Raw genomic sequence first — 18,737 nt, 5'->3', positions numbered from 1 at the left:
CTAACTATTCTAAATACCAATGTACCGGGAATTCTCCCTTATATTTCCCCCTTGAGAGACTCCTAATCTGGCAGCTCCTTTTCTCCTTCCTCCTGTCTCTCTGCCCTTACAGGCTCCAGGCAGGCTCAGATACCTCCAAGGAAAGATTTTAAAATCAATTGGTTAGAACTACAGAATTGCCTTTCAATGAATGAGTAAAGGAAAGAGAAAGAGTGAAGGAAAAGGGCAATTAGAAAGGAGGTAGAGTATAACTGCTTCAGTAACAAGGACAAGGAAGGTTTGAAGGAAAGACAGAGTTCATTGACAGAAAAAGTAGGACAGGAAGACTAACTACTAGACAGAAAGTTTCAATATGAAGAGGCAGGAGGAAGGGGAGCGGCTGCTGCTGCAGGACTCAGTACCCCACAGCTGGGAGAGGAGGTTTGTGTTCGAGGCTGAAGCACTGTGGGAGGAGAGCTGTAATGTTGCTGACAGTAATAAGTGGCCACATCTTCAGCCTGGGCTCCACTGATGGTGAGAGAGAAATCTGTCCCAGACCCACTGCCACTGAATCGTTCAGGGACCCCGGATGCCCGTGTGGACGCATAGGAGATGAGAAGTTTGGGAGACTGTCCTGGTTTCTGCTGGTACCAGTTTAAGTGGTCCTTCTTGCTGGAGCTACCCAAAATAGTCTGGCTGGTCTTGCAGCTCATGGTGACTGTCTCCCCTGGAGTCACAGCCACAGAGACTGGAGACTGGGTCATCACGATGTCCCCACTGGCACCTGCAGACAGAAAAAAACAAGATCATACAAGAAATCACAAGTATATAAAATATATACCCAAATGTAGGTTTCCTCATTTATCATATATAATCGGATCTGTTTGAGATGGAATAGTCCATATACTCTGCATGTGAAAACCATCTCTCCAGCTTTATAAAGACATTGCTCTTCTGAAGCTCTCACCTGAGACCCAGAGCCCCAGGAGGATGAGGAGTTGGGACTGTGACAGCATCTTGCTCACCGTCTGGTGCACTCAGGCCCATCTCCAGGGAATCCCCATTAATAGAGTCTGTGCAGCAGCAGCTGCCCCAGGAGTCTATGCAAATCAGCACAGGGTACAAATGGAAATGTGCTGTGCAGAAAGCTGTAAAGACAGATAATGGAAAAAAAGTGTCACAAAAATAACATTACCACAGGAAATGTGAGTGTAGCCCTGCAAACATCCCAGAAATCAACTGAACACTATAATTTTCAACAAACTTGAGTGAAATTATGAAATTTAGAATATTTTATTATCTACTTTATGCTTCAGACTACTTACAATCACCTTGTATTACTTAAATTAATTTTGTAATAGAATATATGTGTCAGTCAGTGTAAAGTATCTGAACTGAATTGAACTTTTTAAATATGGTGCCATGAACTATGTGGAATATATTCATATCATGTTGTAGAATGAAGATGTAGTGCACAAATTATGCATTTATCTCAGCTTATATTGAATTTTAAATATGTATTCAAAGTTCCTCTTTGACAGCTCAAAGTCACCTCAATATGCCCACACCCAGAACTCTGATACTGCTCTCAACCCAAATAATGTCTCTGAAAATGAGTCACCAGATACTTACAAGTTACCCTTGGCACTGCCCATTAGGTCTATGAGTTTCTCAAATCCTAAGAGATTCACAGCCTAAGGGGCAACCACCCCACCTAGTGGTAATTAGTAAAATAGCTTCAGTTCCCAAAGACTCAGAACAGGTTCTTTATTTACTCATACCAAAAAAAAAATTTACAGAATTATACAATAATAATATGAACATTTCTAGGCCTAGGAAATTTGATTATGAATAAATGAAACAGAACCCCTGACCTCTTAAACTTTCATTTTTCTGGGAGAAACAGACAATAAACAAAGGACATTTCTGCAGCCCCTCCTATCCTGTTTCTCAAAGAGTATGTGTGGTTCTAAAATATAGACCCTGTCTTCCTTACTCCTGTGTTCTGAATTATTTTAACCCCAACATGATTGGCTTCACTCTTATCTCTAAATATCAGATTATATATATGTATATATATATACATATAATCTCAAAATCCAGAAATAATATCAGCACTCCAGACATAATGCAGATGCTCCAAAAGCTTACAGTCTAGGCCCCTGTTTTTCTTATAAGCATTTTCTAAAGGTGACCATACCATTGTTGTTCTTTTGTTTCTAGCTTATTTTGCCTCACCAAATGTCCCACGTGTTCATTTACACCATTGAATGCCTCATGACTTTGTTCCTTATTGTAGCAGCACAGCCATCACTCAGAAGTATACACCATCATTTGTCAATCTAATTCTCAGTCACTGCATCCTTCAGCCACCTACATTCATCAGACCTCATGTAGAGCCCAAAGTCCACAGTCAACCAACATTCTCTTTAGATAATTTCATTGTTCCCATGAGAAAGAAAACTAATAAACATGCCCTTGCCAAATAAGAAATCTAAACCTCCTCTTAACTCTTCTCCCTCACCCCATTATTTACCTCTGCTGTTGCTGTGGTAGTGCTGATGGTTTCTTTTTGAACTTCACAGCATGCAATAACAGGTTTCCCCCTCTACCCCAGATTTAAACACACTTATACAAGAATCAAATCTTTGAAGTAATTCTTGCAAGAGCTAATTCATATTTCTAGTGTGAATCAGCATGACACGTAGGTCTATACCACCTGTTTCAATCTTGTTCATCTTCAATATGGTAATATTACTGATAGACCCACTAGAGAATCACCTTTGCTCCTACCTATTCCCTTACATTGGAGTTCAACACCATTACCTAATGGTTCACCCATCTCTAGCTTCTACATACCTCTCAGTCCCCTATGTTCTGTATTATAAGCCTCCCATTATACCTACTTTTTGGTCATAAATGTGGAGTCATACAGTATCTATTTTATTGTGTTAGCTAATTTCATTCAGCATTATGTACTCAAAGCTCATGCATCTTTTCATGTGCTTCAGCATGTCACTTTTTCTTACTGCTGCATGATGCTTTTTGACAGTGAAACTCTCCAAACACAACCTAAGACCAAATATATAATTTGAGTCAATTGTTATTTGGTAAATAATAGAGTAGGATAATATACTATATAGAATTCTACAATGGTATTAAAATTTCTGTGCTGCTGATATATACATACCTCTCTCAACTCTTCAATGCAACACTAATTTATATTCTGTTTGGAGGGGTTGTTCAGATAAAAGAAATTCATTTACTTACGGAGATTAGCAGAGAGAGCCTGAGCTTATCAATAAGTGCTTGTTCTGAATGGAGAGGTCAGAGAGTGTGATGCCTGAAAGATTCAAAATATGAGAGGCATCCAATGAGTGGAAGATTCTCTGAAGCTGAATCTGGAATGGAGGGGGCAATGACAAGGACTAAGGGCAGCTTCTTAGAGCTGAGCTAGCAAAGAAAGAGGGACCTCAAATATACACTGCAATGAACAGATTATGCCATGACAACTATGTGGGATTGGAAGTGGGCACCAAATTCTGGAAAGAACATAGCCCAACAGACACTTAATTTTTGCCTTGCAAAAACCCAAGGGAAAAACTGAACACCTATGTAGGGACTTAGATCTACAGAACTCTGAGCTAATATGTTTCTGCCCAATAATTCATTATGAAACAGTAGAAAGCAGATACAGATAAAAATGGACCACACATTAAAAGATGGGCCCTAAATCTAGATACAAGAAATGTTCTTTGCACTACATTTATGGTGAAGATGAGATGCTTAACATTTGGCTCCTTATGTGAGATGAAATGATTTCTGTGCTCTTTCTCCCACAACAATTTCCTAAATGTGTCCATGGCCACATGGTCATAGGGATAAAATTATTTTTGCCCCAGTAGTTTTACTTTACCACATTTTTGTCAACTTCACAAAAAGATTGAGGACTTTAACTTAGTTAACAATGGTCAACTGTAATATAAGATATTTCACCACCAACAGAATGAATCTCCAAACCTTTTTAAGGTGTCAAAAATTGCATGAGAAAAAATAAATAATCATAGAAATAAATTGATTTTCTATTTGAAACATGAGGTTACTGATATAAAAATAGCATTATTTAATTATCTTCAAAATTATTCTTCTACTAATGGAACAAGCCATAAAAGCTATCATTTTGTTTTTCCACTCAGGAAAACAGAGAATCAAAATGAGCAAAATTATTTTATAAGAACCTTTATTTATCTAAATGAAAGCTCACAATTCATAGTGGCACATAAATTCACCTTCAGCAGCTACACACGGTAAATTGTTTTGGGGACTAGTGCTCTTAACATCAATACTTATATCTGAATTGGATGCTTATGTTGTTGAACAGATTCATGCGTTATTGCTTTCATGAGGTCAATATCATAGCACACAGTCAATATCAGCCAACTCTTTTGATGTCACACATTTATTATTTCCTACTGGTTGAGAAAAAAATCAGAAGTTAGTAGTTTGTGAAGGATGCCCTTTCAATTTTGTTTATCTTACTGCTGCCAGAAATGATTTCTTGGGAAAGAGGAAACTATTCCAAACTACAAAATAAAGAGTCACTGATTTGTACCATGCACAAGATGAGAAAACCACCTTAGCAAGTCTTTTCACTGTTCCCTATTTCTTCTATGGCAGCACTGCTCTGTCTCTATAACCCTCAAATATTGACCACCAACTAATTTCCAATTTCCAGCATTTTCCACTAACCCAGTGTTCTGGACTTGTATGATACAAAAACATATGTTCAAGTCCTAAAGCCAAATCCCCTGAATGTGATCAGGTGTGGAAATAAGATTCCTGAAGATGTTGGATAAGGTAAGGCCAAAAAAGGACTATGGTGAGCCTTTACCTAATATGATTGATAGCCTCCTAAGAAGAGGAAATTTAACTCAGATGGACAGACAGAAGAAAGTCACCATGTGACATGGAAGTCAGAAAATATCATAGATTCCTGGGAAGCCAATGGCAGGAATGAAAACAGAGCCATGCAAAATATTCTCACCTACAAGTTTAAGGGGAAACATGGCCATGCTTATGTATTAGTCATGGTTCTCTAGAGAAACAGAATCAACAGAAGATACCTCTAAATATGAGATTTATAAAAGTGTATCCCAACTATATAGACGTTAGAGTCCAAAATCTGCAGGCAGGGTGTCAGCTGGCAGCTCCATTGAAGGTCCTCAGAGAATTCTCCAGGAAAGGATGGCTGTTTGAAGTGGAAAGGGAGTTTCTCTCCTCTGAATTCTCTTTAGAAGTTTTCTATTATTAAGGTAAGCATCGCTCATTGCAGAAGACACTCCCCTCAGCCATTGCAGACATGGATGCAACCAACTTGCTCATGATTTAAATCCATATAACATCCTCACAGAAACAGATAGGACAGTCTTTGCTTAACCAGACAACTGGGCATCATCACCTGGCCAAGCTGACATAGGAATCACTGTAGTAAGATAACAAACTGCCCTCTATTATTTGCAAAGTTTTACAGTTTTACAGTTGGACTCTTGAGCCTTTCTCCAACAAGTATTCTTCAAATAAGTAACTGGCAATTTCTAACATTAACAACGCAGCTACTGAATGCACCTGGCCACTTCGTGCACTGAGGAGTGCACAGCACAGAGCAAAACACAACTGGGAGGGTGCCAAGAGGCTGCAGGGACAGATGCACCAACCAGGAGGATCTGGTTGCCCCACAATGAAAAGGGAAAGGACCAGGGGTGGAAGAAGGTTCTCACAGGTCTCTCTCAGACTGAGCTGCTACTTTGATGGACTGATCTCCTAACCACACTGGGACCCATAAACTAATTGTATCAGAGGCTGAGAGGAAAACATTAACAAATAAAATGTCTTTATATCTGATATGGTTTTTAAAAGGCAGGGATTAGTGACACTTTAAGAAAACATTTTAAAAACTGAGACAGATGCCCAGCTGGACAGCACTCTCAGTAAACTGATAAAAACAGCACTTTTCAGAATGGCATGAAGAAAAAAGTTAACTGTGGTAGGAATGAATTCATTCACAAAGTGTAAATGACAGAAGGACACATCATCTGTAAGGACTGTCACTGTTTCCCAGATGAGCTGTGTATCAAAATCAGGTGGGAACCTTTGAAAATATGACTCTTTAGCTACAATATGAACAGTTCCAAATTCCAAGAATTGGGATTTGTGAATCTGCATTTTAGCAAAATCTAAGGACTTTGTTTTGTAGCCTGTCTCACCAGTCGGTGACTGGGTATTTACAAGCCAACTAGACAACATAAAAGCAGCTCCCAGCAACATTGGGGATAGCAATAAAATTCATTGCATTAGGTTTATGTGAGGATTAATAAGGTATCTGAAAACATATCACAGGTATTAATAATTATCATAGTTATCACAATAAAAAGTATTGACAAACTGACGAATGACTAAAACATGACTTTTAGATGTAGAAATTAAAAATCCATGGCTGAATTCACTGTGAGGAGGGGTAAGTGGAAAAGCACCACGGTACTGTGTGTTCAAGACAGTATGGCAACAGAAATGTTAGCTAGAAACAAGAGCACTCTGAGGTTGGAGGATGTAGTTATATTTTGATAAAAATTGAAGATGTATTAGACTGAGAAGAAAGAGGCACTTGTGCAGCATGGCAATGCTGTTTCATGAAGGTGCCCTGGAGGTGTTTCCTTCTTCATCTCCAAAGGTCTCTGGCTGTGTGGGCTCTAAAGTTTTTTGCAAAGCGGTTCCCTCTTAAAGGGCTCCAGTAAGCAACCCACCTTGAACACGTGGAGGCACATCACCATAGGAATAATATTAATAATAATAAAAAACACTCATCCAAAAATATTGAATGAGTATTAAAGGACATGGCTCTTCTGGGATCCATGATAGACTCAAACTGGCACACCTGTGTTTTACCTTCTCATAAATGATTCCAATGAAGGAATAACACCCACCTTGAATGGAGTCGGTCACATCTCAAATGAAGTATCTTAACCAAAAGGTCCAACCCACAATAGGTATATCCCCACAAGAATGGATTAAAAGAACATGACATTTTAGGGGTTCATAAAAGCTCTAAAACATTACAGTGGCTACTTAGGTTTAGAGAATTAGTGAAAGGTCATTTGAAGAAGTGTGGATGAGATAAATGACATTTCATCTTTTTGGTTTTGCTTTCTTTTCTTTTTAGAAAATGACAGAACTGAGCAAAGAAACTGAGGCAGGAGTATAAAGAATTACAAAGAAAACTATGAGCAGAAAGGCCTGGGGGGAAAGAGGGTCCAGTAGGGAGGGAGGACAGGAGGCAATCAAGAGTCCGTGGTGGAAATTTGAAACTGAAGTGGCCGGGATTATATCTTGAAAACCTTTGATAGGGAGAAAATGGCAGGGAATGGTGGAAGAAAAGGAGATTGAGAAAGAACTAAAATAAGAAAATTTAATATTAATTCATCTCAAACAAGTCAGGGCTGCATGCATTTTGCTTGCTTCAGTCATGTGCATCCATCTCTATAGAACTGACAATGGTCCTGACAATGTAAGGACTTTGAAAATATGAAGTATATGGATGCAGAGATAGGGAATTATCTTTGAATATCTGAGTGCCCCTGTGAAACCATAACAGCCCTTAAGGGGAAACAACCTGTCAGGACTGTGGTCACAGAAACATGTGACAAGAGAAGCAGGGTATGGGAGATGAAGTATTGATTACTATGAAGACCATTGAAGGGGGGCACTGGCCAGGGTATTGGGAGGTTTCTACAAGTTGGAAAGGTCAAGAAACAGATTCTTCCTTGAGGCTACCACAAAGAGACACTGCCACACCAGGATTTTAGCTGAGTGAGATCCACTTTACTCTAATGTTTTGCAGAGCTGTAAATGAGACATTTCTAATGCTTGTGAGAGTTGTAACAAGAGCAATAGGAAACCAAAAGACAGGTACTTACTGCATTATCCCACAGCTGCCATGACAAGAAGGGATTAAAGAGATAAGACCCCTAAATATCCCCTTGATCCTAAAAAACCTTCTTGAAAATAAATCAAGAGGCAATCTCCAAGGAAGATAGAGGAGTAGGTATTTCTAGGGCTGTGCGTAGGAGGAACATCTATATCATAAGAGACTCACTGACAAACCGCACAGAGGAGGAGGTTGTATTCAACAGTGAATTGTAATGGAGGGAAAGTAATTCTACTACTGACAGAAGTAATCTGCCCATCTTCAGCCTGGAGTGTGTTGATGCTGAGAGGGAAATCTGTTTTGATGAACTGCCAAGAGTCCAAGGAGGCCAGAAGCCCTGTGGATGCTAAGGTGCTTAGCAGTTAGGGAACTGTCCTGGATTCTGCTGTGTGCCAGTCTGAAAGTATTATGGACCCCAGAAAAGCCATGTTTTAATCCTGACCCAATCTTGTGGGAGCAGCCATTTCTATTAATCCTGATTCTATATTGCAGGTTGGAATCGTTTCATTAGGTTATCACTGCATAGATGGGGCAAATGTGGGTGTCACCTGTTGATTAGATGGAGATGTGACTCCTCACATTTCAGGTGGGTCTTGATTATTTTACTAGAGTCCTTTAATAGAGGAAACATTTTGGAGAGAGTCAGAAATGGCCAAAGCCTATGAGCCAACAACCCAAGACTAACAGAGATGCTGACACTTGGAGAACAGACAAATAGATATTTGGAGATGCTTGAAGGCTAGCAGATGTCACCATGAGATGTTAAGCAAGCCAGAACCTAGGGAGAGCAAAGGAAATCCAAGAGATGAAAGCCATCCCAGGAGAAACAAAGTCAGTAGCAACCACAAGGACAGAGGCTAAAAGCAATGCAGCCCAGGAACCAGGGACCAGCAGATGCCAGCCATGTGACTACCCAGCTGACAGAGATGTTTCTGACCAATCAGCCTTCCTTGAATGAAGGTATCTTTCCATGGAGGCTTTGATTTGGTTATTTTTATAGGTTTAGAACTGTAGAACTTTAACTTCTTAAATTCCACTTTTTAAAATCTGCTCCAGGTCTGGTGTATCCCATTCTGGAAGCTTGCAAACTAAGACATGCTGGTAAGACGCTGGTTCCTGTGGTTGCAACTGGAAAAATACTAAGGCTGTACTTGCAGGATATGGTGACCCTCAGACCTGGTGAGTCAGCCAGGGGGACTGGAGACTCAGTCTTCACAGGTTCCCCTCGGACTCCTGCAATCAGAATGAACAATTCACACAGATGCATTGATTACGCCAACAAATAAAAAACAGCTTGTCCACACTTTGTTTCCTTGTGGTGATGCATATCTCAGAGGAGGGCAACTAGATGTTGCTTAACAGAGCTAGGAGGGAATACTTTCAGTTGCTCATGGCTTAGTTATCAGCTGTCTCATGTGGCTAGCACCATTGGAAAGGCTCCATTACTGGCTGGTGTGCATTGGTGCTCATTGCACTGCTGCCCTTAGTGTATTTTGGGGTTGCTTAGGTTACCGTCCCCAAGCTATGGATCCATTAAAGGGGAAAGAATCTGCAGATAGGTAGGGGACAGCTGCCTGGACACTGATTAATTTGTCTACCTGCCTCTTTAGGGCAAGAGAGGAGCTCTCAGAAAGGGAGCAAAGAACTGGGTGAGAACAGTGAAATTCTAGAATAAATTAATGGGCTATTGTTCAGAAAAGGTATAGAGTACATACAGTATTGGCAGTTTCCAGATCCATTTGTCTTTAGCCACCCAGGGCAAGTACTCATGCACCTGCCTTTGGCTGTGTCTGACAAATCACTCCAGTGCCTGAAGTCAGCATGTGTTGAGACGGGAGACTATGTTGACTGTTCCTGTCTGAGCTGTGTCTCTCAGATGTTCTATAAATATTGAGTGAAAAATGCTAGCAACAAAATAATGTGTGGATGATGATTCTATTTATATAGAGTTCCACAACAAGCAAAACAATATGGCTTAGTGCTGTCTATCTGGAATTCAAAAATGTGAATCAAGGAAGTGATTCTATGAGATTCAGAGAAATCAAGAAGGGAGGGTTACGGCTGGTAAGGGAATAGTGGATTTGAGTAGGATGTGAGGCAGAAATGTGCCAGTCATGGTGAGATCTTGGTGACTGCTAGGTTGTTGTTAATACAAAATGTGTATGTGTGTGTGCTTTATGCAACTGTCACTGCCATGTTTTGTAACAAAAAATTGAAAATTATGTATATATTTATCATACATATAATTTCATGGATTTATAGTAACATATGAAAAATAATACTCTCAAAGTACCCAGCACTGTATTGGTACTGTGTTTGACAGAATATTGGGTCAATTAATATTTGTTGAATAAATGAATAAATGAAAAGAAACTGAATCAAGGAAAGCTTTAATTCTATCAATATTCATGTTAGTTGATAGAATAGATATATCTTGTTATAATCTATTTATATTTACAGTTCAACCTTCTCTTCTGAAGTTTAACATTCTTGGGTGTCTCTAAGGCACTTCTAACTCAGTATCTCTGGAACCTATCTCATGATCTTTACACCTCCACACAAGCCAACCCCACCCAGTTCCACCCAAGGGAATTAGCAGCACACATCCTGTTGTCTAAGCCAGAGTCAGTGGAGTCATCCTCGACAACACTCTTTACCTCAGCACTCACATCCACCTCCTGTCAATTTAGCACCACATATTCTCCAGTGCATCCACTTCTTCTTGTCTCAATGGCTATCGCTTTAGACCAAGTCACCAGCATCTCATTCATGGATTATTGAAATAGTTCCCTAGCTGGTCTTCTTACACCTATTCATTACTCCGTTTTTTTCCTTAAAGTTGACTCCAGTAAAACTAGAGTGATTTGTCAAAAAGGCAAATTTGGTTGTACCATCTGTCTGCTTAAAAACCTACCAAACCTTTCCACTGCATTAAGGAAAGTACACACAGATAACACAAACATAAAAGATACTCCCTGTTGGCCTCATAGATACATATCCTACAAAAATTTTGCATTTCCTGACATTCTTTAATCAATATTTGTTACCTCTTATAACTTAAACTCTGAAAGAAAGGTGCATGTTTTTAATTGGTTATTGCCATTATTATAAAGCAAATACTCAGAAGTGTACTTGGCATATAGTAGATTCTCAATTAAAATTTATTCAGTAAGTGCAAAAGGAAAAGAGAAATCAATGAAGAAAACCAAATTCATTCAGAAATATAACACTAAAGTAGAGTAAGGAATTATTTAATGCAGTATGTAAAATATTCTAGTCTTAACAGAAGGGTAAACAGACTTTAGTATGAAATAAATACCCTGGGGAAAGAAATCTGATGGACATCTAGTGCTGTCAAATGTGAAAACACAGTTTTGTTGTTGACAAAGACTGTTTTCCATCTCTTGACCAAGCTTCCAGCCTTTCTCCTTCATGCCCCTTTCCCACTGACTCTCTCCTCCTCACCACTTTGAAACCAGGTGTGGGAGAAGAAGAACTTGAACTGCAGGAGATAGAAGGAAACAAATGGCACATTCAGACCCTAAGTATTCTAAATACCAATGTCCTGGGAATTGTCCCTCATGCTTCCCCACCTTAGATACTCCTCACTAGACAGCTCCTTATCTCCCTCCTCCTGTCTCTCTGTGCTTACAGGCCCCAGGCAGCCCCATTACCACAAAGGAAAATATTCTCAACCAAGTGGTCCTAAAGGCAACCTCAGTAAATCCCTCTCTCACTCTAGTGACCAACCATTGAGAATCTAGAGCCTTTCCGCCAACATACTCACAATCCTTACAGAGCCTACATCCCATCCCCTCCTATAAACAGCCCTGAATAAAGTCACTGTGGCCTGTTCAATGTTGTCTGGCCCAGTTTTATTCTTTGCTATCGGTCAAGGATTTGGATGCAACAACAGTAATGAGTTGGGGCCACTCTAAGCTAAAACTGAAAGGGTAGATTGAATATCCAAAGTTTATAGATTTGAGGAGGAGTTTAGGGAACATGGTGGAGAAAATGTACTGGGATGACGGCAGCATAGGTAGAGTCCAACAAATCACAGAAATGGGTTAATATGATCCCACTGTCAGCACAGATGGACAGTGAGCAGTCCTGATGGCCCATTCACAGTGGACACCAGTCATGGGACATTGGACAGTGGAAGCCTCCACTTCTGCCCTCATGGGAGAGAATTCTCTCAGCAAACATTTAAACTTTATAATTTAGAATTGACAAGTTCCACATGTATTCTTTTGACAAATGTTTATCATGAACATATTTCTGTTTCCAGCACCTGTATCAGCATAAAGTAGCAATATGACTCTCTTGATCTTGTTAGAGAATCCAAGGCACAAGGTGTAGGCTTCTCTCATAGTCCAAACATAAATAAGAAATGACAGCTTATAGTATTTATCTCATCCCTTGGGTTTCAACTTCTTCCTATGTTTTTTCTTACAGGAATATACCTAGCCAGAACCTTGCATCAACTTTGATGATCTGAACCCCATGAATGGAGCCTTTTCTGGCATTTGGAGAGCCTAAGTTAGAAGAGAAATTGTGAGATGGTTTCACCAGCACAGAACCTCTGGGTTCTACTATACTATGTTCCAGATAAAACTGTATTTACCAGATTAGAAATATAGTTTTTCCACCATGTCATCTTTCTATTCAGATAGATCCTTCGTATTAAAATGGGATCTGAAACTAATATTAAAGCAGCACAGTCTATCCACCTATCACAGTTACAAATTATTGTAGCATCATTTTGTCTTCTGTCCCTGAGTGGCACAGCATCTCTGCATTAGTACATTCTCATTTCCTCAACAACACTGACGTTGACCAAATCATACCTTCACAGTGCACTTTTTGTGGACCTTTGTGATTGATCATTTGCAATAATGTCCCAAATATTTCCTGCCTCCCATGATCCATGTCTTTTTTTTTTGTATACTGTATGGTGGGAGTCACATTTCATTATTTTTCTATGTGAGTATTCTATTAGTGCATATTCTAGTTCGTGAGCTGCCAGAATGCAATATACCAGAAACGGAATGGCTTTTAACAAGGGGAATTTAATGAGTTGCTAGTTTACAGTTCTAAGGCTGAGAAAATGTCCAATTAAAACAAGTCTATAGAAATGTCCAATCAAAGGCATCCAGGTAAACATAGCGTGGTTCAAGAAGGCCAATGAAGTTCAGGGTTTCTCTCTCAAGTGAGAAGGCATGTGGTGAACAGAGTCAGGGCTTCTCTCTCAGCGAAGGGCACATAGTGAACATGGAATCATCATCTGCTAGTTTTCTCTCCTGGTTTCTAGTTTCATGAAGCTCTCTTGGAGACATTTTCCTTCTTCATCTCCAAAGATTGCTGGCTCATGGACTCTGCTTCTCATGGCTATATCATTCTGCTCTCTCTGAATCTCTCTCTCCCAAATGTTTCCTCTTTGATAGGACTTCAGAAACTAATCAAGACCCACTCAAGTGGGTGGAGACATGTCATCCCCAATCCAGTTTAACAACCATTCTTGACTAAATCACATCATCCAGGGAGATGAGCTCATTACCATTTCAAACATACAGTATTGAATAGAGATTATTCTACCTTTATGAAATGGGATTTATATTAAAACATGGCTTTTCTTAGGGGGCATGCTTCCTTTCAAACCAGCACAGTGTACCACCATTTGTTGAATTTTTTGTTTGTTTTTCCTTTATTTGTTCTTTTGCTTGCTTGTGGGGAAGTTCATGAGCCTGGAATTGATTGCAGGTCTCCTGCATGACAGGCAATAATTTTACCACTGAATTTCCCTTGCACCCCCATAATCCATGCTTTTGAAGTGTAACTCTGCAGCCTCTCCCATAAACAAGTAGGGGCAATTTTCCCTCTCCTTTAATACAACCTGGGCCTGTGAATTACATTGATAAAGAGAATAGAGTCTAGGCTTCAATTAACCTTTTAAGCTTTTACATTTCCTCTTGTAAACCTGTCGAGAGCCATCAGAATCAGCTAGAATTATTCTGGCAGATGGTGAGAGAGATGTGGCCCAGTCAACTCAAAGCCAAGCTGATGGCCAACAATGGACATGTGAAGGACAAGACACATTAGTGACTTTCTAGACTTGGGAGGTACAACAGGGCTGGCAGCTAACTGGACATGCAAGGACAAGCCCAGCCAAGATGAGTCAAGTCTACCAATGTCAACAGAACTAACCATCAAGAAGACAGTTTTGAAAATGCTTTTCATTTAAACACTGAGATCTGGGGTGGTTTATAACATGCCAATAGCTGATACCTCATTCTCTTTAAATAGCTACCCACTTGTACTACAATGAAACATTTCCCCTCATCTTTTCTTCATAGCAAAATGACATAGGAAACATTATACTTAAGTGTGAGTTTATTTTCTTTTTCAACAACTGGAATGAAAGGTGTGATCTTTGTATTTGACAAATAGTAATCAGTTAGTAAACATGTTTAAAAGCTCCATTCTTTAATATCAACTTTTGGAATGGTTATGTAGGGGTGTTCAGTTTACATGACTCTGGCTTCCTCAGATAGTTCCAGAAATTGAATATCCTAAACCCATGTGTGTCAGAAAGGTGTACAGAAATAATACTAGGTCACATGAAGTTTTTCTGTATATATAGGTGAAACAAACATGTTCATTAAATATTTTCCAAAATATTCCACTTATAGCACACATAAAAGCCATGATTTTAGTCAATCACAGATCATGGAAAAGAGTGATAGAGTTAAAAAAAAAAAAACTACAGAATTGTCTTTGAAGGAATGAGTGTAACTGAAAGAGAAGGAAATTGGCAGATAGAAAGAAGGTATAGTATAATTTCTGCAGAAACAAGGACAAGGAAGCCATGAAGGAAACAGAGTCCATGGAAGGAAAAAGCAAGACAGGATGAGGCAGGCTACAGTGACTCAGTGTCAGGGTTCTCACCTGCCATGCCAGAGACCCGGGTTCAGTTCCTGGTCCCTGCTGATGTTAAAAAAGAAAAAGAACAAGGACAGGAAGATTAACTACTAGGAAGAAAGGGTCAACATGAAGAGGCGGGAGGAGGGGGTGCAGCTGCTGCTGCTGGACTCAGTGCCTCACAGATAGGAGAGTAGGTTTGTGTTCAAGACTGAAGCACTGTGGGAGGAGAACTGTAATCTTGCAGACAGTAATAACTGGCCACATATTCAGCTTGGGCCATGCTGATTCTGAGAGAGAAATCTGTCCCAGACCCACTGCCACTGAATCGGTCAAGGACCCCAGATGCCCGGGTGGACGCAAGGTAGATGAACAGTTTGGGAGCCTGTCCTGGTTTCTGCTGGTACCAGTGTAAGTAGTTCTTCTGGTTGGAGCTGGATAAAAGACTCTGGCTGGCCTTGCAGCTCATGGTGACAGTCTCTCCTGGAGTCACAGCCACAGAGATTGGAGACTGGGTAATCACCATGCCCCCATTGGCACCTGAAGGCAGAAAAGAACAAGATCATACAATAAATCACAAGTATATAAACTATATATCCAAATGCCAGTTTCCTCATTTATCATATATAATCAGATCTCTTTGAGATGGAATAGTCTGCACACTCTGCATGTGAAAACCATCTCTCCAGCTTTATAAAGACATTGCTCTTCTGAAACTCTCATCTTAGACCCAGAGCCCCAGGAGGATGAGGAGTTGGGACTGTGGCAGCATCTTGCTCACTGTCTGGTGCACTCAGGCCCCATCTCCAGGAAATCCCCATTAATAGAGTCTGAGCAGCAGCTGAGAACCCAGGAGTCTATGCAAATCAGCACAGGGAATAAAGAGAAATGCACTGTGCAGTGAGTGGTGAAAGATAGTGGAAGGAGGGGAAAAAATAACATTACCACAGGAAATGTGAGTGTAGTCCTGCAAATGTCCCAGAAATCAACTGAACACTACAATTTTCAACAAAGTTTAGCAAAACTATGAGATTATAAAAATATTATTATCAACTTTAAGATTCAAACTACATCCAGTAATCTTGTATTCTTAATTTTGTAATAGAATATATGTGTCAGTGAGCATAAAGTTTCTGGAATTAATTGAACTTTTAAAACATGGCGGCAGGAACTATGCAGAATACATTCATATAATTGGATAGAATGAGGACATAGTGCACAAATTATGTGTCTATCTATGTATATTCTCAGTTTTAAATACATATATGAAGCCTTTTTTTTTAATGTCTCAAAGTCACCTCAATATGTGCACAACCAGACCTCTGATACTGCTCTCAACCCAAATAATGTCTCTGAAAATGAGTCACTAGAGTGTAAAAGTTACCCTTGGCACTGCCCTTTGGCCATGAATTTTCAAATCACAAATGAAGAGATTCCCAGCCTAAAGGGTAACCTCTCCACCTAGTGGTAATTGGGAAAATAGCCTTACCTCCTAAGGTCTCAGAGCAGGTTCTTTATTTACTCCTTCCAAAATAAACACTATCTATAGAATCATACAAATAACTTTTCTAGGCCTAGGACATCAGGTTATGAAAAAATGAAGCAGCACCTCTGTCCTCTTAACCATTCATTTATCTGGGAGAGACAGACCATAAACAAAGGACCTTTCTGCAACCTCTCTTATCCTACTTCTCTGAGATTTCCTACCTGCAGCAAAGCTGTTAATACAGGACAAATGGAGTAGGTGCATCCAGGTCCATTTCATGGATCATCCCTCATCATGAACAGAGTCAGAGAAAGAGATAACATTTGAGACAGTTTCACAGTTTTATTCATAATACCTCCTGTCTCATAATTTCTACTTTTCCTGCAAAGCAACCACCCTTCTGCCTCCAGGATGTTTCCCTTCAAGTGGAACATACTAAGGCATGTATTGTTCCAGTTCTAATTAATAATACATTTATTTTTCCATAGTTCATCTGCTTATGAGCCCATTGCATTAAGTGAAGGCATCATTTCCAGGCCCAGGAATGGGGTGGCACAGACCCAAACCACCAGGAAGTCATTCCTACTCAGTCAAAGGTCCACCATGTTCTTGGTCCACCACATAAATGGGTTGAAGATGACAGTACTTCCTTCAAGTTTGCCCTCATCCCCCATGGATTATTTTTGCTGCTTTTTCAAGAAGTTAATTTACATATATTCTTAACTTATATTTCAACTTTGTAATTGACAGTTTTCCTGCTTCAGTACAATAGAAACTCCTTCCTGTGCCTACATGCATTAAAAAACTTGAGATTGTCATGGATAACATGATGATGAAACAGGTTGCATCATGTGAATGACTGGGTCAGGGATCCACATAAAATGTATAGAAATGTCCTCTTTGAAGAGTAGGTAGTTGACATCGTGTGTGAATAGAGAGTTGACTTGCAAAGTTCAGGGAAGAACACTTCCAAATATGCACAGGTTGTGGTGTTGGATGTTTAAGAAAGAAATCTGAAAAGCAGAGAAGGGCCTGATTCTAGGCAAACATTAAAGTGTGGATGAGAGCTGAAGGTTTAGATTAAGTGCAGTGAGAATCCATGGAACATGAGTCAGAATTACTTATTTGCCAGCAGATACTTTCTAGGTCATTTTATGTGCAGTAACACTGTGAAGAAGCAGGAAATTGGAGTCATTACCCTTTCTGTGCCACCTGGGAAGATAGCACTTTGATCTTCTCCTCTAAAATCATATCATGATTTTTTAAACTCAAGTGTTTCCAAACTCCTCACAGTCAAAAATAAAATTGGGGCAAAACAATATTTGATAAAATATAAAAATTGCATTGTGGTAAGTAAAATTCTAAGGGGTCTGTCAAGTTTCCTGACTGCTGGCCTGTATAAAATGTATCCCAGTTGTTCAAACACTAGTTTAGATTCTGCTGTGAACTGATTTTGCATATTTAATGAAATCTGATTGTTTGGGTTACATATGAAATGAAATCTGTTGACATTAAGAAGGGGGCATTATTCAAATGGGCCTAATCATTTCACAGGAGCTCTTTAAATATTACCATACTGTTCAGAGAATAAGAACCCAGTAAGATTCATAGATAATTAGGATTTGACATGGAAGAAAATATTTGATGTTGGTTGTGGAGTTTGAGGGTCCATGTGGCAAGGAATCAGGGCAGCCTGTGAGAGATGAGAACACACAACCAGCAAGGAAATAGCATCTCAATCCTGCCACCCAGGGAACTGATTCTGTCCAACCACATCAGCTTGGAAGAGAACTCCAAGCTCTGGAAAGAACAGAGCCTCACTGACTCCTTGATTTTATCCTCCTAAGATGCTGAGCAGAGAACCCTTCACATGGTACTCAGCCAGACTCCTGACCTAGGGCACTGAGGGCTAATGAACTGGTAACTTGTTATTAACTGAGAAAAACTAATATGTGTTTATCAATGAATATCACATTAAAAGGAGACCCCTGAACCCAGAGAGAAGAAACTATCATTCCATTTACTTTATTGCTGAGTGATATCAACTCCTCTCTCCTTCAGTACAATGAATGTGTTTTATGCCTCTGTTACCCACAAATGCTTTCCTATCATTACCATGTCCACAGGATCAGGGATGAATACTGTGTTATGGAAACATAAGGAAGAACAGAATTAGCTTTAAAGATCATCTGAATATGGCCATGTTGCCAGAGAGTTGATAGAATTCCAGGCAGGAATCTGTCATAGACTGGAATGGTCTTGGGACATTTTTAGAAAACTTGAGCCTCTCTGCTGCCCACACATTGGCTCACACTATCTCATGCTCTTACCAGGGAACACAGAGCACAGCTGTTCTTGTTCCAGATATACCAT

The 18,737-nt window shown here is 39.8% G+C and overlaps 1 pseudogene and 1 gene segment (V, D, J or C); both read right to left on the bottom strand.

Moving 5' to 3' along the window:
* Nucleotides 1–217: 217 nt before the first annotated feature.
* Nucleotides 218–1,041, bottom strand: LOC143661345 (immunoglobulin kappa variable 4-1-like). The segment is given in 2 exon segments: nucleotides 218–763; nucleotides 947–1,041. Coding segments are annotated over 2 exon segments (465 nt in total).
* Nucleotides 1,042–15,083: 14,042 nt separating this feature from the next.
* Nucleotides 15,084–18,737, bottom strand: LOC143661223 (immunoglobulin kappa variable 4-1 pseudogene; annotated as a pseudogene).

Source organism: Tamandua tetradactyla, chromosome 17, assembly GCF_023851605.1.
Source record: "Tamandua tetradactyla isolate mTamTet1 chromosome 17, mTamTet1.pri, whole genome shotgun sequence".
Taxonomy (NCBI): Eukaryota; Metazoa; Chordata; class Mammalia; order Pilosa; family Myrmecophagidae; genus Tamandua; species Tamandua tetradactyla.
Note: the sequence above shows the minus strand (reverse complement) of the source record. Positions and strands in the feature narration are given on the sequence as shown.